The sequence below is a fragment of the Agelaius tricolor genome, unplaced genomic scaffold (assembly GCF_023055355.1).
Source record: "Agelaius tricolor isolate 1412-34295 unplaced genomic scaffold, bAgeTri1.0.p SCAF_10, whole genome shotgun sequence".
In the NCBI taxonomy this organism is placed as follows: domain Eukaryota; kingdom Metazoa; phylum Chordata; class Aves; order Passeriformes; family Icteridae; genus Agelaius; species Agelaius tricolor.
The window spans coordinates 10,435,895-10,456,867 of record NW_027269270.1 but is presented as its reverse complement, the minus strand read 5'-3'; the positions used below and the strand labels follow the sequence as shown (position 1 = coordinate 10,456,867).

The following is a 20,973-nucleotide window of genomic DNA, read 5'->3' as shown; positions in this document are numbered from 1 at the left end:
AGGGCTTCTGTTTCATAGGAGCCATTCTGGAAAAAAAACTTCAGTGCCTCAGCTATGTAACCAAGCTTCCTTTGTTTCAATAAGCTATGGAGTTAGAACAGGCACAGTAACTCACTAATCCTGCCATAAACCACCATAAAAGTAAACGATTTTAGCCTAAGATAACATGTCTATATATGTGTTTGCCACATGTTTAAATAATGAAGCTCTGGTGACGTGCAATTATTTGGGCACGTGCCTGAGCCTTCCATGCGTGCAAATGCTCTCAGCCGAAAGTTCCAGTTTTCCCAAGTTGTGTATCATACTAGGCAACAAAATATCATCAGGCAACTTTTGTTTTATAATAAATATTTATTTTTCAGCAAGAAAGATATATTCATAGGCGTGCATGTATCAAAAGAATCCAACAGCAACTAAATCCAGCCTTCCTAAAGAGAGGCCTTCTCCTACTCTTCTGTCATGTGAAATTTGTATTGAATTACTTGCTCAGCGTGGGTGGACATTTCTAAGCCATGGTTTCATAATCACATAGCCACACAGCAGCGCCTTTTTACAGCAACTTCTTTAAATTTTCTGTATTGCAGTGCATTCAGGATTGTTTTCCCTCCATTGCACAATCCAAGTCTGTATCTGCACCTGTCTTCACACATAAGGGTGTTGTGTTGACTTTGTGTCTGCCTGGATTACTGAAAACACCCTGCTGCTTCAGCATAATGAGAGAAATATGCAATGGCTGGTTTCCCACAGGAGATGAGATAAACGTTGAAAACCCTATAAATGAAAATAAGAGAACCTGAGGTAAGGTCACATTCTTAAGCCCACTTATAAGCAAAGCAGCTTTAGCATTAACGCTGGTAAAGTCAGACTTTAACGTTCTGATAAAACCTACTTGAACAATCCACACCGTGTAAAGCAAGCTACTTTTAATGGCCGAAAATAAAATTAAATAAGGTAACGCTTTAGCTTACTTCCAAGTACATGAAATAGTGTGTTTTGAAGGAGAAAATGACTAGTACAGTTGTTGAAATGAAACTTAGCTAAGAGGTTACTTTTCCGTAACCAAAACCACCCTGCCGGGGCTGACAAAAGACGCCACCCCGAGGTGTTCTGGGGCAGTTTTGCAGCGGCTGCGCTGCAGGAAGCGAGGCTCCGGGGCTCCGAGGCTCCGGGGCTCCGTGCGAGGCGCGCCGAGCCAGCTCCAACAGCTCGGCCGCATGGCGGCTGCGGGCCGGGATCCCGGGCGGGAGGAGCGCGGCGCTGAGGGAAGGAGGCGCCCGCGCCGGGCCGGGAGCAGCGGCCCGGGAACCGCAGCTCCCGCCATTCCCTTCGCGGGGCGCGGCCCGCCGACCCGGAGCAGGAAGCAGAGGATGGCGTCCCTTGACCCCAGGGCGGCACTGGAGAGCGAGCGGGGAATGATGGAGGTGAGCCGGCGCCGGCAGCGGGGAACGGGAGCGGGCGGAGGAGCGCGCGGCCGCCTCAGCGTCCCTTCAGCGCCCGGCCGCGGGTGGCGGCTCCCGGCGGGGCGGGGCGGGGCGGGCGGAGCTGCTGCGGGCACAGCCGGCCCCGGTCCCTCGGCTGCCGGGCGGCTCCGCCCCGGGCGGGGGGCCCGGCGGGAGACGGGGCGAGGCCAGGCGGGCACCGCGGGCTCGGTGCAGCCGGGATGGGACCGGACCCGCGCCTTGTGGTGAGGCCACGGGGCAGAGGCCGCTCCTGAGCGGAGCTGCCGCCTCCCTGATGTGGTTGCGCTGTGGGAAGGCACTTGCCTGTGCCTCTGCTTAGGGGAGGGACTTGTTCTCCCCCTGCCTGCCCAGCGCAGGTGAAGGGGTGGCTGAGGTGTTTATGGGGTGTATTTCGAGGAGCAGTTTTTATTGCTTTTGCACCCTTTTTATTTTACTTGTTGCGGTGCAAGAGTGACAGTGCCTGGAGGGTACCTCTTGACGCTCTGGAGACTTTATCGGATGCCTTTGACACCCAGATACTATCAGAATGCCAAAACGAAGCATTGGTTTTAGAGACAGCTGCTAAAATAGATTTATTCGAATTTTACGAAATCAAATATTTCTGTATGTAACTTGTTGTTTGTACATTTGTTACAATTTAAAGGATTTTTTTGGTTGTAAAATATTTAAGCTTTATCTTGAATAGATAGTATTTATTTACTCTTAATCCAACAGTTTAAGATAGTTCCCACTGTAAATATCTTAACTAAGGCAGAATTATGCAGTCTTTCCTTGAACATCTGAAAAATCCTTTGTGGATTTATAGCTGTAGTCCCTGTTTTAAAAAAGTAAGAATCTCGGGCAATCCAGATTTTGGCAACATAAATAAGGCATCTACATAGCAGATTTCCTTAATTTTATTAGCTTGTGGGATTAAGCTTGACTTCAGATGATAAGCAAGCTGTATATCCTGTACACTAGTGGTTTTTCAAAACACTGATATAAAGAGAATAGGCTTTCCTCTAAGAAATTCCTCTAAGACAACAGATTTTCCTCCATTCTCCAACATACTGCAGTTACCACTCCTCAGCATCTTTGTGATGGAACTAAACGCTGGTGTGTCGAGGGTCTTTAATCTCCTTTTGGCGCAGTGGGTGGGGATGAATGGTTGTGGTGTCCCCTGCTGGCTGTGGGGCTGCCTGGCTGCCTCACCCGTGGGGTTGTCTCCTCTGTGGTTGCTACACTTGCAGCTTTATCATAACATTGTATGTGTACAGTAAGACTTAAAATAGCAGGAAGTTGACTTCAAGCAGGTAGAACAAGTGATTTTACATAAGGCATCACTCATGAGGGATAGTTTTCTGTGGTTTTCCTTCACTTTCTTTCAGATCCTGGCAGTGTATAGGAAGTAGAACAGGACTATTGAGATCAGTTGATCTGGCCAAAAACCTTTTCTCAGCTGCCAAATGAAAAGGTTTATTGGAACAGCTGAGGTTTCTTGTTTATTTTGTTTTTTATTATTATTACATATATTGTAACACAATCGGAAGTAGAAGGAGTTTGGTGTTTTGGCAGATTGTTTTGTTTTGGGGGGTTAGAGGCTGTTTAAAGTTGAGCTGTTAAGATATTCCTTCTGACCATAACTGCTATAACTGCTCAAGTATTTTATCATGAGCAGTGCATAGTCTCAGAAAGGACAACAATGTTTAGTACACAAGGCCTATGAGGAAGAAAGAAGAAACAAAGTTATTCCAGAAGGAATGGTTAACATTTATATAGGAAAGACTGTCAAAATTACTTCCATATTAAAAAAAGATGTGCTGTAGACTTCAAAAAGATTTACCCATTTGTTCAACTGTTTGCAAAATGGTACAGAAAAATTTACATGCCTTAGGGCATGGAAAACATGCATTATTAATGTTATTTTAAAAGGCTCTTTAACTTCCATGTTGGCAGATGGGATGAGAGAAGTGTCCTGCACTGCAAATGGCCTCCTGTTTGACATTTATTGCTTGCTAGTCTGGAGTCAGCTTTGGTGGATGAGGAAGGTTGGTGACTCTAAGGTAGGTACTAGAAAGCTGATTTAATGTTTACGTTCCATAGCATAAAAGGCCTGTGTGACACCTGGAAGTCCTTTGTGTTTGGACACCCTAGAGCATGTAACTGCTTGTTGCTGCAGTCATATTTTTATTTAAAATTGTGAGATTCAAAATTGATGGGCAGATCTTTTGAGAAATAAGGCTTACTTTTCCAGCCTAGATAATTACTTTGTGTGGTATAGGTCTCATATGGGTTTTCTTACATATATCTCTTGTCTTAATTGTTAAGGCAACTTAGGAAATTAAGTAATTAAATTAATTTGACAAGGTTACTGCTTAATAACCTAACAGAGTGTGTGCTCTACTCATAAGTATAGTATTTGATTTCATTAATTAAAAGTTAGCCCCTTCTATCAAAGCTAAAACGTACTGCTAAATGTAATATTAGGGTAACCTAGTAAAGCAGAAGTTTCTTTTTAGAATGCAGCTTCATTTAAATCAGGTATTGGTCTGTAGCTGAAACAGTTTAGAGCTTTTAAAGAGCTTGTAGCTTGGACTGAGGAGGAGCTTCAGGATACAGTGAGTACGAGGATGGACTGACTTTAAAAATTCTTTTACTTACAGATGTTTGAGAGAATCAAACGATCTGATGAAGCTTCTGCTTCTTCAGCACAAGGTAAGAAGTTGAAAAAGTTCAAAGTAGTTTTTGTTGCAGTTACATTTAAAAACATAATAACTATCAATAGAACTATTAGTTTATCTTGTAGTTCAGTTGCTTACTTTTCGTTATGGAACTTAGATGGAAGGAGTGACTTCTGAATCATCCACCAAGTTTCCATGTAGGTGTAATTCTCTTGTCCTGTTGTAAGCTGTTTGAGACACTTTACATTTTATCTCAGTAATCATGGATGTTGCAGTACCAATGTGGATTGCCTAGTCTTGAACCCAGACAAATCAGTAGAAAAACTCACTCACCTCAGCTATGAAAGAGTAAAGCTTATTTTGTGAAGTTGTTGGATGAACTTTACGAACAAAAGGATCTCTTCATGCCTTTTTGAACTTACTAAACCTTTTATCTTCCTTTAAAATAGTAGTTTTGACAAATGCAATGTAAGAGAAGTAGCTAGGTGCAGGTAAAATGCTCCATCTTCATGTTACTCTGTTGGTTTTTGTGTTTTGTACCTATGTGTTTGGTTGGTTTATTTCTTGGTTGTTTTTGTTTTTCTGTTTTTGTTTTTCTGTAGGAATCCAAAGACATGGTGTTGAGGGCTCTCCACGACAGGACAGCAGTAGCAAGTAAGTTAGGTGATGATATAACTGGCATCCAGCTTACTGCTTACCAAAGTAAAATGGGAAGAATCTGCTTTTCAGCCTGTCTGTTACCTTGTGTAATGGATGACAGTGACACAAAAGGGATTAAGTGTATGATTGGAGATCCTTTCTATCTTACACCCATGTACTGGTAAAAACTGTGGGGAAGGCATGTTGTAGTGCCCCAAACTACTCTGTAGGTGTCAAGTGTTTTTTGTCTTTTCTTCTTTTATTTCAAAATACTAACAAACAGATGAATGAAAAGAAAAATTACCTTTTTCTTTAGAAGCAGTCATTTTCAGATTTCAGCTAACTGTGCCTTCAAGCTGTTATCCTTTGTTCTGCATTTAAGAAAAAAAATTTTTAGTGAAATTTGCTTGAGAATACTTTAAAATACGTAGTCTCACCATTACAGTTCTAAAATGGAAACAGTTATCTTGCAAGTTTTTCCCATCTGTGTAGGAAGATAGATATTTAGAATTTCCATGCTAAGGACATGGATTAAACAACACAACATGTCTTGACAAAATTACCTGCTTCTTTCAGTTTACACAGAAGAGGACAAGAACATCCTCGGCCTGCAGCATCCACTGTGCAAAATAGACAAGGATACTGCAACTGTTGCCATGTACACTACAGTAATCTGGAGCAGGTGAGACAGCTTCTGCATAATTTAGCAGCAGATAGCAAGGAGTACCTAAGGCTTTATCAACTCATAAATATCAGTTTCTACACCAAACAAGCAATACTGAGTGAAAAATGAGCTGTTTGTGAATTGCACGATATGTGACCTCAGGAAGATCCCTTGCTTATTTGTTACCTCTTGTAGAAGATGCCGATGGAGTAGCACACAGCTGCTTTTCTGAAGTGCCACACATTGCATCCATGATGGTTTTCTCTGTGTCTTTAATCTTGAGATCTCTGTATATTTTAAAGTACTAGGGTTATAGTAGTATCTTCGATATCAAGGCTAGAGATATTTGATCAACCGTTTTCAGTTCTTTTGTCAGTCTCCTGTCTTACAGACTTTTTTGATGAGAAAAATGAGAAAGTAGAAGCCTATTTAATCTTTTGCACCTAAGAAAATTCTTGTTAATTTGAGTGAATTGCAGGATGTTTGCTCATGTTAAGTTCAAGAATATTATAAGTAATTTATACATACATTTATAGTATTTGTTCTGGTTAAGAGACTTGTGAGCAGCTGTTGGATTTGTGAGAGTATTTGTACTAGTTAGAAGAGATTTGTCAGCAGCTACCAGAACCACTAATTTAAGTTCCAACTCAGAAAGATGTTTCAATACATTTTAGTATTATTTGAAACTGCCTAAACATACTTAAAAATCTCAATTAAGATTTTCAAATAGTAAAAGAAGATTTTATTTAAATATTTTCATAGCAATGGTGTAACGTTTAACCTGGGAAGGAATTTTTAGGACTAGGCCTGTGTGTTAGCAGTAGTATTAGACTAATCATCTGTTGCATCTTTCCCCAGCACATTTTCAGCTCCCAGCACAGACATTTTACAACATACTGTAGGAATCGTACAGGTACCAGTAGCTTGATGGAACGTTTCCTTCAAGATGTTTTGCAGCATCATCCCCACAGATACCATGACAGCAGGTATACAGAAGGCTTTTTATTTTAATATGTATTAGTGGAATGCATGTGTTATGAATTCCTGTATTTGTTCTACTGCTGAGCAGTAAATTTGGCTCATTTGAGGTGAAACTTGCTCAATGGAGACAAATGCTGTTTATATGAAGACAAAACTTCACTACTTATGGATTTGAAACAACACCACTAGTAGCTTTTAAATATGAAGACCTGAAAAAGAAGGAATATATAGGTCAGCACTTACAATGGCAGACTGTACAATCTCACATGCATTTACAAATTCTTAAAATTTGACCATTATATGTTTTATTCTAAATATTTTAATTCTGGGCCATATGTGTATATATTTATATATTTATATATTTATGTTTAGCAGTATATTTTATGCGTGTTTTGAAAGAGCTTATAATTTTGGTTTGTTGATTATGTCAGGTAAGTATTTACATGTTTATTTTTTCATTATCCTTCCAGTTTGCCTGTTCAATTAATACTTGAATTACATTAATTGGCCAATTCATTAATGCTCAAATTTTGGAAAGTGTTCTCTTTATTTATCATTTGCATGTTTCAAGAGTGATAAGAGGATCAGTGTGTTAAATTTTTCTCTGTAGATGAAGGAAAACCCATTAAGCCTCATTTGTAATGTTTTGAAAGGCAGACAAAAATCCCAGTTTGATCCCAGCACTGTACAGTGTTTCTCAATATGCAACTCTGCTATATGTCTTGACAAACAAGCAGAAGGGTGTTTTGTCTGAAAGCACTCATTGGTATTATCAGGGATATGCCAGAACTAGCTAATATGCATGTCTATGCCAGACTAGCCCAGGACATGATGTACATGTCACCACAAGTAAATAAATTGTCCTCCCATCTTAAATAAATAGATTTTATCGCACTGTCAAGAACATTCAGCATTTTTTGCTGTGGAGAAAATATAGGATTCACTTTAAGACAGGCTTCTCTGGAGGTGTCACTAATACAAGGTTGTTGCTTTGCTGAATGAAACCTACTAACAAGGAAAAACAATCTACCCAGATTCCTCTAATTTGTTGGTAGAAGGAATAGAATGAGAAAAATAATATATAAAATCTAGATTAAGTTGGAGGAAGGAGTGGTAAGTAATCCCAAATCTAGACAGAGTTTGGAGGAAGTAAAGCAAAGATGGAAAAGAAAGCATTAATAGATTTATGCTGTGGTCGTGCTCTGAAAAGAAAGTTATGATCTTAACTGACACTTGAGGTAAGATTTTGATTCTCTTCTTTCTCATGTTAAAACACTTGGGTTTATATGCAGTTTCACACAGTCCTTTAAATACCTGTTTTTACTGTTTAGCTGAATTCATACAAGGGATCTTTATGTGTAATTTAAAAAGACTATGGAAATATTTGTAAGACTTGATTTGTTTTACAGAACCAGTATACCTAGTAGTTATGTGGAAAAAGGAAAAATTCATCAGATCTTTGCCTTATACTGAATTTCAAAGGATATTGTTGTTCTCCCCCAGTAAAAAAACAAAACAAAACCAAACACCCACAAACCACCAAATCATTCCTTCCTCCAAACACTTGGTATGTAATTTTTTTACCTAAGGAAATAGTATTGAGCATTTTAGAAAGTAAATCTTCATTCTACTTAAGGGGATAATTTGTAGCAAAACTGTCAAAAGTTATTAACTATATAAAACTGTTGTTAGGTTCTCGTCCCCCAGGGACATTTGCTTAAGAGTAATTTTTGAGAAGTGCTTGTAGGCTGTTAACTGAGCTAGAGACCTAGGAGTTTGCTATAGTTTCTCCATATGAAAATCTATCTAATTTTATACTCAGTCTTTCAGCAAGGTCCAGGTGCCAGGATGCAAAGATGTTTCACACAAAGATGGAAGAGCCCTGAAGTTAGGAAGTTAAAAGATTAATTCTGTTGCATCTGGCATTCCCTTTAGGTCCTATTTCAGAGCTTAGGTGACCATGCAAGGGCAAAGCAGCATTTCAGATGATAAGCATTGTTTGATCATCTGATGTATTTGATTACTTTGCATTCATATAGTAATAGTTCTTTTTAAATGTTTCATTATATGAGATTTCTCTTGCTTACTCAGTCCTATATCCCTTAACTGTATGTAGTCTTAGTTATATAACCAAGGAAATTACTGTACTATAAAATTTGTTCACAATACTTCTGTTAGCTGATGTCTGCCATGTATTAAAGTAAGCATCCGTTTGGGTCTCACAAGATGGTTATAATTTTTGAGTGAAACACAATATTCTCTTCTTCAGTTATATTTACGTATTTTAAAAATTGTTTCCATTAAATTTGCCTGGCTGCTCCACATAAAGCCTTGTGGGTTTCTGTGTTGCATAGGAAAAATAGTCCATATCTGTCACCTGTGTTAATTCTGGAAGACACAAACCCTTGTGTTTGAGGCAGTCTTAAAGACAGAACTGCCAGTTACAGAATATATAAAAATCTGTTGTCACTGCAAGACTGAACTATCCTAACTTGGCTTCTTGCAGGAGTGAGTCAGAAGCTGTGGTATGTCTGTGAGAAACAGTAAACATGGAATTCCTTGGCCACATGTGCAGAGTTCCTATCAGGCAGCCGTGTTTTGTAGGTTAAAGGGCATTTATACTCAACAATGGTTTTATACTGTGTCCTATTATTATGTTCCATTTCTTTACAAGCTCAATTTTAAGTAATGATTGTATGATCAGTGAAATCACCTCTTTATAGGCTTATCACTTCAAACAAAGGAAATATCTTTACTTTTTCTGCTGTGCTGTATTTATGAAATCATTGTAATCTATGTTTGGCCATTCTTAATTGATGATTGCATAAAGAGGGTGCTAGACTAATGCCCAAATTGTTATCTTTAGCGTTGTGGAGCATTTCCCCCTCCATAATTTTAAAAAATTGAATATCTCTGAGATAGATAGAACAACAGAAATAGTAATTTCAGTTTATTCATTAGAAGTGATACAGTGTAGGTAATGACTCTTAAAAAACCCCCACACTGCTGTTGTTTGAAACATTTTTAGCATATTTACAGTATTTATCTTAGCTGCTTTTCTCTTCCCTCCCCTTTAGACCAACCTATGATGACATGCCATCCCCCGTCACGCTGGAGGCCCCTAGGATTTCTTGCCCGTCCTCAGAAGAGATGCAGAAAAAGAGGAATAGTGAGAAACAGGAGATTTCCAGCAAAGACCAGGAGTCCATTCGTGAAATAGGCTCTTCTGTTCCATGCCTGTCTCGGGAGGGCACAAAGAAAACTTTTGTTGCAGAAGCAGGTTTTCAAAAACTTCAAAGAGGCCAGGAATGTGTTCCAGGGAAATCCCAGCAGTCTGCTGGCATTTGTAGTGATAAGAAATGGGTAAATCTGAAACGTGCTCGAATCGCAGGTCATAGCCATGAAGGTCAGTCTACAGCTGTGAGCCCTGTACCTCAGCAGTTTTCTCTCAGTCCTACAAGCCACAGTTCCTCTGTTAATCCTAAAACAGGAAGAAATGTTAGGGATTTGGCAGCATCAAATCTGTTTCTGCGAAGAGGATGTGATGAAAGAGCAGTGGAGGTCTGCAGTAGGGATGTGTTATTGAACCCACGCTTGAATCCTGCTCCAGCACTGGTTCACCCAAAATGCCCTTCAGTTTCTCATCAGAATCCTACACATAGCCACAGCAATTCTTCCTTTATTACCTCAGGTCAATCTCTCTCAAAGCGAGATAGTTTACGAACTCAGGATGAAACTTTGGTGTCTGATCTCCATCTCAGGGATACTGTGGGTATCAGCAGCTCCTTAGATCTTGGGACATCCCCACAACTAGCAAGATGCAAAAACATAAAGACAAACAGAGGTGATGAAAGTTCAGTGGATGAGACTATTGAAGATGTAATTGTGAAATACTGCCATGAAACTACATCTGAAGAAATTTATTTCAAAAAAGAGAATAATCCCAGCGTACCTTTTTCATCACTTCTGGACCATACTAATTTAGAGGGCTCTGAAATGAGTTTTGACTGTGATGCACCAATCCAGGTAGGAACAGATTTACCCAAGGCAGCTATAAAAGATATAGAATTCCTGAAAGAGGTCCAAGTATGTTTGCAAGATAAGGACTATGGAACACAGCTCTCATCTGTTTTAAAAACTGAGTCGTTAGAGAAAATAGAAGCAGTGAAAAAGGATGTCGTAGTTCATACCGAAGAACCAGTTCTTCCAGCCCTGCCTCACGTGCCTCCTTCTTTTGTGGGAAAAACTTGGTCTCAAATAATGTATGAAGATGATATAAAAATTGAAGAACTTGTGCGTGATTTCAGGGAAGGTCGTTTTCGCTGCTACTTTAACAGTGAATCCTCAGCCAATTGTACAGGGAAGAGAATGAAGAAAAAAAAGCAGAAGGATGAAAAAAAGATCAATATTATTGAGGGTAATAGAACAGAAAATGCACCAGTTAAGGCACTGCCAGAATTTAATGATGCTTTAAGTGGTGGCTCTGATTTTGATAACCCGTCTTTGGCCTCAGATACACTATGCAACCCACAAATTGTAAAAATGCCTAGGAAAAGGACATGGCGCCTGGCTTCAAGGTGTCAGGTGGTTAAAGTCAGCCATGGCACCCAAACAAGTCTGCTGAACTACCCTGTGGCAAAAAGGAAAATGTCTAGAAGGGAATCTGATCCAGCTGATCAGAAAGCAAGCATTGCATGTCTGGAGAATGAAAAAACTCCAAACATGAAAACTAGACTATGTGCCCTTAAACTTCCAGAGTCCTATAGCAAGATCATGAGTCCTGTACAGCCCAAGACAGTGGTGTATGTACTCTCGTGCCCAGAAGTAAAACAGTGCAAAGGTAAACCTATAGATATTCCCAAAATGAGGAAGAATCATCACTCCACAGATAGCAAGGACTCTGTAAGATATAAATACAAACAGTGTTCTCTCAAATATTATGACCCACTGACAAATCGAATTCTGAAAACGCCTCCTAAGAGTACAGTTGGAGAAAAGGCCAAAAAGCCCTCTCATGTTCGACAGCTTTTCAGAAGTCTCAGCTTTGATACAAACATGAAGAAACTAGCTGATACACAGAGAGAAAGCACACCATCAAAGTCACTCAATTGGTCAGACTTCTGTAGTTCTTCTTCAGCATCTTTCCTACCAGATCGAGATAAAAGGAATGAGACAGCCTCAAGTCAAAAGGCAGATGGACCATCTGTTGCCACAGAAAAAACAGATTGTCTTGTATCTGAGAACTCTTTTAAACACCTAATCATTTCACCTTTGAACTCTGTGATAGAAGGAGATTATAGATTAATCCCATTTAATAGAATTACCAAAACTCCTCTGACCTCCATCAGGAGTGAGTGGTCAGAGAGGGAGACTCCAAAAGCAATATGGAAGAGAAAAGAAGGCACTAACAAAGAACCAGTTTTTTCCAGAAAGGCTGCAGGATCTAAGTCTGTCAGATGTACTCTTGAGAGGAGAGGAAACAGAGTAACCACAGGCAAACAAACGTCCAGAACTAAAAAACAGCAGAAAGAGGGGATGAGAAGACAACTTCAGCCTTGTGCCCAGAAATCTGCTTTCTCCATCCATAGGTACCAGACAAGGAAAACTACAGTGGGAAAGCACCCTAAGAAGGAAAAGCCTGATGCTAAAAAATTAAAGGTGAGGAGGAAACCAAAAAGGGCCTTTCTGAACTCAACAGTTGTAACAGGGATTCCTGAAAAAAGGCAGAAAGTCACATCAGAATCTTTTCCCAAGAAACCAGAGCAAGCTTCCTCCAAAGTCAGGAGCTGGGAAGTAAGTGGAGATCGGGGTCATCCTGGCACTGTGAACCGGCCCTCTAGAAGAACCTCTGCTGTACCATTACTTCGAAACTGTCTTGTACTACCAGGTGAGAGCTAGCTACCAAAAGAACTTTTTTTTTCTTTTTTTTTTTTTATAGCCAGCACCTGGAAGAAGGAAGGAGGAAAAAAGAAGGCCATAGACAATGCAGTTGAAATGCTAGAGCTCCAGAAATTGCAGAGCCAGTCTAATGTGAAATAAATACAACTGTAAACTCAGCTCTTGTTCCTGGAATATGGGGACAATGTATTGCACTGTTCTACTGTGTAAAGCTGCAGAAGTTGTGGATTTGATTTAAAAGCACTTATATTTACTAGTCTTCACCTGTACATCAGCAAAATGACCTTGAATGGTATCATATTGTTATTATGGTATTATCAGTGCGTAACAGTGCACTATAATAAGGTAATCTAGAAGCTGTGTTAATTAATTGTGCCTATTTAAAATTTTTCACGTAATTCTAAAGTGCAGAAGATGACTCACTTGCTATGCTAGAAATTTAATGAAGACACATCAATCAGGGCTGAATTCTGTGTATGTATTTTGTGTTTGTGTATACGTGCACCTAATTCAACACATAATATATACTTGCCTGTGGAATGGCATTAAAATTAATACAGTATGATACAATTCAGATCAATTCAATGCTTTCTTGAAATGAAATATAATTTTACACATTTTTGTATTGACTTCTTTGTTCCTGAAATCGTGTCCAAAGCTTTTTTTTCTTTTTTTTAACTGAAAGTCACTGTGGGCTCTCATCAAGCAATAATGGACCATGCTGGTAAGGAAATATGTCTCCTTAGGGAACTGTTTAAGTGGTGGTAGCTGAGGTGAAATCTTGAATTTTAAAAGAAATACAGGGTTATGTTTGGGGGCTTCTTTGTTTGTTTTTAATAACTTGTTGATTAAGTTTGTAGGTGAATTTCACATTCCTTAGTGAGGGGGGATGGAAAAGTTATAATGCAAAAAAAACCAAATAGCAGCAAGTTGTTTCAGAACGTCAGCCTTGAGTTTGGGGTTCTGTGCTTTTCTGGCTTTATTTGGTGTAGTGTTGGTTAAATTTTTATGGACTAGAGTGCAAACTTTCTTTCTAAATTTTCAGTAAAATATTTAAATAAACCTAACACAGCATCCATCTAAATGTATTAGAGTTCAAATATTTGGTTAAAAAACCTGGTTGAATAAAAATTATATTCCACAGAGATTCAAGTTAGGCCCCTGATGTTCCATCTACTATGGTTTTATGGCAAAAAACCCCCAAACCCATGGTGTTTTAGCTTAGTTGCTTGGTTTTTTTTCTTTTTTTGATAGTTGTTATGATGACAGTTTATTTGATGTGGTTAGGATACATAAAGCGAGTCTCACGGATGTTTCTGTGCTTTAAAACCTAAGATTAATGGTTAATTTCCAGTAAATTAAGCACGCAGTTAAACATCATCATAATCCAGGCTTTGGTTTTCAAATCTTCAATTTGATATATTATATAATCTATTTTACATTGAAGGTCTTCATAAATTCTCTAGTGGTACAGTACATTTTTCAGAACACAAGAAAAACGTGGAAAAGAGCAGGCCTTGCCGTCTCTGGCATAGAAAAGATCTGTGCATGTTCCCCCCCAGAAAATAAAACCCTTCTTGATTCTTCATTCACTTCTTTCTGAAGTGTCAAGGGTCACAGATTTGGGCTGAGATAAAGGTGGACCTGGAAATGGTTTGTTTTAATATACAGTATCTGAAGGAAATATAAAAGCTGTCATCATGAGCCACATGTTCAGAGAATATTTTGAGGATGTTTTGAGGATGTTTTTAATGTATATACATATTTCCTAAGATAAATAAAAGATGTGCATGTGTCAACTGGAAAGTAAGTTCCTTTACAAGTCAAATATGGTCGGACAGATTTTTTTTTATTTGTTTTGTTTTAATTTATTTTATTTTTTATATAAAAGTTGATTTCTTTGGACGAATTTTCCTATGGTTGTCAGTAGACACAGAATCTTATGACTGTATTGCAAGTCACTGGAAAATGAAGGGCTGTAATATAAATTTTTATAGCCCTCAACTAATTGTGCCTGTATAATTTAATATTTTGTCTAACATAAAACTGAAGTTTTTAAAGCAAAGTTTTAAAGGAATGGTTTTTATAGAAAGCTAATTTTTAGATAAAGCAAAAGAAGATTTTTAAATAAAGTTTGTTTTAAAGCAAAGCTTTAACTATAGATAAGTCCCACTCTAACATATTTTTATGATACAAGAATGTTTTCCTATCTAACTTCTTCCATCTTATTTTTCACAGTATTTCACATGTGAAGAGCATGAATTATTCTGTGTGTGAATAAGTTTTAATGCACATTGTACTTTAAGAACACTAACGTGTAATTGTTTAGAGTCAAAATACTGTTCTCCATACTCATTCATTGTACATTTGTCTTATTCCGGTGCACAACTTTTCCTTGAAATCTTGAGTAATAAAGATGTGTTGAGGACTATAAAATTACTAATATTTTTAGACTGTAATGTCTTTTGTTTTTGGTAATAGACCCTCTTATCAGGGTGAGATTTTTAGAAGAAAAAGTTATATTCAAATAAGAGTGTAAGTAGCTATATATTTTCCTTAAAAAAAAAGAAAAATGAAAAAAAGTACATAAAAATTTATTAGAAGAATTATGACTTGAGGTACAAGTCTGGAAACATTTATGTGGTTGACATTGTCAAAATAAGGTTTACTGTAGGCTTGGATGTTAATCTGTGCCTCTTCTGTGCATGTTCGATGACCACTAGGAAAAAGAGGAAATGCTGTGATATGAGAAGCAAAAGCAGAAACTGCTTTGGAATGAGAATTATGAACATATTTGCAAAACAAAATATTGCAAAGATACTTAATATCATGTGCAAGAAGGAGAAAATTCTGGGGTCTTGAGAAATAGGCAAGCACTTTCCTGTTAGATAAGTAATGGAGTTTCTGCCCTTATGGAATAGAACATTGTTTCATTAGCAGCGTGACCAATACTTCAAAACACGGTTGTGAAGTCTACAGCAATGGCAAACTTGAGAACTGAAATACTTTGTCTCCAAAATTGATGGGTGGGTTGGTTGTTTTTGGGTGATATTGTTTCTGGTTTTGTATGTGTTTCTTTTTCCCTTTTATGGTTTTTTTTTTGGTTGTGGGGGGAGACTGGTTTCTTTTAATATCAGTGGACAAAGAGGCAAAGAGGTTTTGTCAGTATTTTTGCATGTCTTAACATAGAGAAGCAAGAAAAGAGCTGGAGTAGAGAGGAATAAAGTCATGCTTTTGAATTAAATTGGCAGCAGTTAGAACCAGTACCTTTTTTAATAGTTGAGAAAAATGTTACCTTTTCTTCTTCAGTATATTTGCAATTTTGACCTGTTTGTAGTTTTTATTATACATTTCATAATTTTTAAAAAGTCTCTCCCCACATAAAGTACTCATTAAACCTTTCAAAACAGTCTTATTGTAAGCAGATAGATTTTTATTATTCATTAGGATTGTGAATCATGAGTGTGACTCTCTCATACTGTGCCAGGTGCTAACCAAACATAAAATAGTAATCCCCCAAAACTTCAGATATCTGACACTTGCACCTTGCAGTTCTTCAGTTAATTTTCTGATAGGATTTTTTTGCTCTCTTCTTATTTCTGACAGGTTTGTATCCAATGTTCTGGTAATTGTGTTATGAAAGTACCCCTCTCTGGGACTCAGATAAATGAGGTTATTTCTGTTTATAATGAGCCTATGGCTTCATCTGAAATTGTGTTTTAAGTTTCATGCTGAATTTGTGCCCAAATGAGAATGTGTTTTGTGGTTTTCATGTTGTTATTGATTATGTATTTTGCAATAATTTTGCTTGATGTTGTAATTTTTTATCTGCTTCTCTATCTCTTTTGTCTGTGGTCATTTGACACAATGTGGGTTTGTAAGGATACAGCAATACTACAGGCTGGTTCAGTGGTGTTGCTGGATGTTCTTTCTCTGTATCTTCTGCTCATTTTATTTCAGATTTGTTGTTTCCATTGTTTTTCTGAGTCATGTATTTGGATTTCTTTTTTTATGTTGTAAAGAGCTAAATTTCAGGGCAGTACGTTCTGTTTGGAATAAATCAGTGACAGGTGACAAGAGGATGTTGTCCCAGTCTGAAGTGCAGAGGGCAGGGTGGCACAGGTGCTCCTGTGCTTGGGAGTCTGCTTTACCTCACTGAATAGTGTGAAACAGGAGTGGGATGATGATTCTTGATTCTTTTGCCAGTCTTCCTTTCTTCTTCCCTTGGGGTCACTCTGCCTGAGAACAAAGTAATCTGAACTCATACTGGAAATAAGGGGTTTTCAGCTTTTGCTGTTTTGGGGACAGATAGGAAAAGCAAAATGTATCACTTTCACTAATGTAACTAAAATCACTGAATTTTTGCCTTTAATGTTTTATCTACTGAATTACAGCATTCCTGATAATATTTTTCAGAAAAATTTGTAATAGCATAGTTCTGAGCATGCCCAGAAGCAAAGGTTTTGTTCCTTGTTTGTTTTGCAGTTATAAATTCATTCATTCCTTCAGCAGAACAAATCTTGTTTTAATAAAATAAAGACTGAATATGTGCTTTTGGAGTTTATTTATTCTTGGAGTTTACCTTGAAGCTATTTGCTATAATTTGTTGTGGAAAGAACACAAACAGAATGCTATGGAATAAGCTACTACTATGAAGGCAGACAGTCATAATTTAAACAACTGTTCACAATGGTGTGATATCTTGACTCAGTGAAGCCAAGATTCATCCTATTCTCTGCCAGCTGAAGCAATGACACCCTAGGATGGCATTGAAAAGATGACAGATACATTTAAAATGTCTAACTTCATTTTGGCAGCGTGAAACCAAGAAGCCCCAACCACATGGCAAGCCAGATGCCTGCAGCACTTACTCATTAAGAGTTTTTTGAGAATGTGCACTTACTATATGACAGCAGGGGCTAGAAATAATATAGTCTTAAGCAGCTTTCTACTTTATGCAAAACAGTTTGGCATCTGTAATCATAGACCAAATAAAGGCAGGCAGAACTCTCTTCAAAACTGTGTGCAACAATGCTTTTAGGAGTATGGTAAACAGATTACTGGAATGCCTTGCACAGTATAATACCTTGTTCTATAAATTTGTTAGTCATTTGCTGTTTGTAGCAGTGCCTGTTTAAACCAGTGTGATTTTTTTACAGGAGCAACACACAGAGATGTGTCAGATCAGTAAATGGCTGAGAAGCAGAGGCATGTGGTTTCCTGAGGCTTTAGTAAGTCATAAAATTTCAGGACATGATTTGCAGTTTTCAGTCCATACTTGAAAATATCCATGTATTATGTAGTTGGCTGAATGAAGTTAATACTGTGCTATCAAATAGTGATTTAACTGAAGAAATAATTGTTCAGCCATCTAAACATGGAGTTACAAGCATGATATTATAACCAAAGTTTAAGTCAGGTGCTTGCTCTTTCATGGGAAATATTTTTCATAAAAATAAAAGGCTTATAGAGTGTAGAAGGGAGATCCAGTCCAAATCGGTGTGTTTGAGAGTTATGATGGAATTAATAGCACAGTTTTGGTTGGATTGGGATTCACTGGAGTAATTAGTATTATAATTATTGTCTTTGATGGTTCTGGAAGTCATAATTATTTATTGAAGTGCAGAAGCATTTTTCATGAAACATACAAACACATCATTATTGAAGTTTGTGATTTAACAGTTTCAGCCTTTCTAAACTTAGGTTCTTTTTTTGTCAGTGTTCTACCCTTAAGGAAAACTGAAATACAGCTTTTCCCAAATACTGGGAATCATAAACAGGTTTTTCAGTATCACGCATCCTCAAATATAATTGTACTTTAATGTTTTAAAGCTGGTCAGCTTCTCATATTTGATGTGTCATACTGCATTAATGTTGGCACTGGTGCATCTGAAAATGTTGGTTGTAGCTTACTGAATTATGATTAATATTGCACAAAAAAGTTGCAGAATCAAAATCCATCCTTGCTAGCTCATGCAGAGAGCTTAAATTCTGTGCTGGCCTGGACATTGTGCTATAAGAATGAGCAGAGAAGCTGAAGCTGTGGATGCAAGGCATGTGTATGTCTTGCTTTTTATTACACTGAAATTTTAAGATGAAGAGAGAGGTAGAAGTGATGCATAAGACTTAAATATGTATTTTAGATTGGAACTAGATCAATGACTATTTAGCTTTGGGGGGGTTGTTTTGTTTTGGTTTTTTAATGTTTATTTTATCTGAACCTTGGCAAACAGTTGTCAAAATCCATCTACTCCTATAGTGGTGCAGCTCAGAATCTGTCACTCACTCTTCTGGTATGTTACTTTTATTTGCTTAATGTATGGATAATATTTCTCTTTACTGCTGCTTGTTTCGTACTTTCAGCCACTGGTAAGAGGGGGGAAATGTTTATAACAAAGGTTGTGCATGTACATCCTTTTGAAGGCTAAAGAGAAAAGTTGTAAGGCAATACATGGCTACCAGCAGCTTTCTCCACATGCCAAAAGGAGCTTTGTTAAAATTCAGGCCTAATGATGAGTAATAAATCAGTTGTCCAAATAGTGATAGAAACATTTTTCATTTTATTGGCATTAGTTGCAATCTGCATAAAATTAAAAGTAAACATACTGACTTTTTGGTGACAGTTATTTTATAGATTTCTAAATGTATCTAGTGCTTTAATTTTTCGATCTGTTCTAGCAAAATGTCATTTCCTGAGTTATTGCCAACACACTCTAGTTCTGATTGAATCTGGAGTCAGGGTAATAATGGAGTCAAAGTCAGCATATTTTTACCTACCACAATTAGTTATTGTTCATGCAGCACTTTCTGTGGATGTAAAGAACTCTTAAGTGTTTAATATTATCAAGAATTATCTTTTGTATTATTATTTTAGACATTAGTGTTAAGTTTATTTTTAAAAATGCATGGATACATTTATATTTTTGTGAATAGAAATGTGTGTTTGTCATGGATAAGCACAATATTTTTTATTTTTAGAGCTCAAAGGAGAGCACTAATGAAACAGTATTTTACGTATTTTTATTTCCAATTATACAGCGACTATTAACTTTTTCTGTGCTTAGCAAATTTCTGTTTTCCTCCCTCACACTCCACCATTTTAAAATAAGAATTCATCTGCAATGCAGAGTTCTCCATCTTTATTTTCTCAGAGTAGGGTGTGATGAGTGTCATTTGGCTGTATCACGAAGATGGTTTTATGTAATTATGTAGTTATTGCATATGCCTTCATAACTACCTTTGCCTTTTCATGGAAGCTGTAAAGGGGAGCCAAGGATCTCTGTCTGGCACTTGTCCTTCTGTCTTGTTTTATTGCCCACCCCATCCTTCTCAAGCTCCTTATGCAGCCAGTGGGTCAGCTCCCCTCTTTACCTTTATTTCATTGAGCTCTACAGTATGTTGGAAAACAACCATTTTTAATTCACAGGAAAAAAATGAATTTAAACTATTTTCAACCAGTTTTTCCTGTAATACTCACATTCTAGTGCATGTGTGGTGAAACAACAAAATTCTGACTTCTTATTTTGGCAAGCCTTGTGTTCCCACCATCTCCCCATAGCTCCCAGAAGTGCAGGAAGGGCTGAGGTTTGCAGGCACCTCTGGTGACCATCTGCTCCAATCCCCTGCTCCCAGCAGGCTCAGCTGGAGCAGGCTGCTCAGGACCAGCCACATCCCACGGATTCTGAGCATTTCCAAGCAAGGACATTCCACAGCCTTTCTGGGCAACCAGTTCCAGCACCTGGCTACCCACACCCTCGTTGTTAAAAAGGTTTTATCTCTGTGTTTGAACAGATGTGTTCCAGTTTGTGCTCACTCAGTCTTGTCCTTTCCCCACCCAAGCTCTGCACGTTTGTTCCCTGGGTGGCAGCTGGCCCAGTGCTCGTGCCCTGTGTCCCTTGGTGTGCTGGCACTGTCCACAGGGGCCATGGGGAACAGCTGGCACTGACACCCTTGCCCAGCTGTTCCAGGGGAGATTTTCTTCAAGCAGGCAGCCCAGCTCCCCACTGGTGAAGGTGAAGGTGCCAGTGAGGGCCCATGTGAGGTTTGGTTTTCCTTGGTTTACCTGGCTTCTGTAGCAAATTGAGTCCTCTAAGCCAACTTTCTAAAGCTTGATCCTTCTTTTTATCCTACAGGAGTTGGGGTGTTTGCGTTTTTGGTTCCCCCCCACTAGATGTTTCCTTTATTCTCTTGAATATTTGAAGTTATATGGGTTTGCTGACTGAAAATCCAAAACTTCATACTTATGTGCTGCAATTATAATTTTGTTACAAGTCTCTACACTTATGTATGCTCTTTCAATGCCTTTTTTTTTCCTGTTTGCTTTTAGCTCCATTTGCTCTTGATTGAGACTTCTGTATTGGTTTACACTGTGTCCAAGATTTTGCTCTAACTGGGTCAGTATTAACTTGGTTTGATAAAGATTTTACAAACATGGCATTCAGGGTAACTTGCTGTGGCTTATTTTGTTACAGCTTTTTTACACTATAAGTTTTTTATTGTTTGTTTTGCTTCTTTCTTTTTTTATGGACTTTCTTGCCTGTGTTCATAAAGAGCTTCTGTTTGGTTTCCCACTGCTGATAATTAAATAGCTTTTAATGAGGCGGGCTGGAGGAACAGGAGTTAAAAGAGCTGACTTGTGCTGCCATTGCCTTCTCCAAAGCAAGCTAGTGGC

The 20,973-nt window shown here is 38.1% G+C and overlaps 1 protein-coding gene across 2 annotated transcripts; it reads left to right on the top strand.

Moving 5' to 3' along the window:
• The first annotated feature begins 1,304 nt into the window (after positions 1 to 1,304).
• Positions 1,305 to 16,847, top strand: ZDBF2 (zinc finger DBF-type containing 2). 2 transcript variants are annotated; one of them, XM_071434723.1, is made up of 8 exons: positions 1,309 to 1,421; positions 3,396 to 3,502; positions 4,103 to 4,154; positions 4,723 to 4,774; positions 5,336 to 5,441; positions 6,282 to 6,409; positions 9,482 to 12,062; positions 12,343 to 16,847. In XM_071434723.1, exons 2-8 carry the CDS (start codon positions 3,401 to 3,403, stop codon positions 12,382 to 12,384), a joined length of 3,063 nt encoding a protein of 1,020 aa, XP_071290824.1. In that variant the 5' UTR covers positions 1,309 to 1,421; positions 3,396 to 3,400; the 3' UTR covers positions 12,385 to 16,847. The 2 variants fall into 2 exon arrangements, with proteins under 2 accessions (XP_071290823.1, XP_071290824.1); XM_071434722.1 differs by having other exon boundaries at positions 1,305 to 1,421; positions 9,482 to 16,847.
• Positions 16,848 to 20,973: the final 4,126 nt, after the last annotated feature.

What these genes read in the sequence shown, in the direction of transcription:
- ZDBF2 (XM_071434722.1), top strand. Translation starts at nt 3,401, where the DNA reads ATGAGAGAAGTGTCCTGCACTGCAAATGGCCTCCTGTTTGACATTTAT. An exon ending in CGACAGGACAGCAGTAGCAA is followed by an intron (nt 4,775 to 5,335) that starts GTAAGTTAGGTG and finishes TGCTTCTTTCAG; the next exon opens with TTTACACAGAAGAGGACAAG. An exon ending in ACTACAGTAATCTGGAGCAG is followed by an intron (nt 5,442 to 6,281) that starts GTGAGACAGCTT and finishes ATCTTTCCCCAG; the next exon opens with CACATTTTCAGCTCCCAGCA.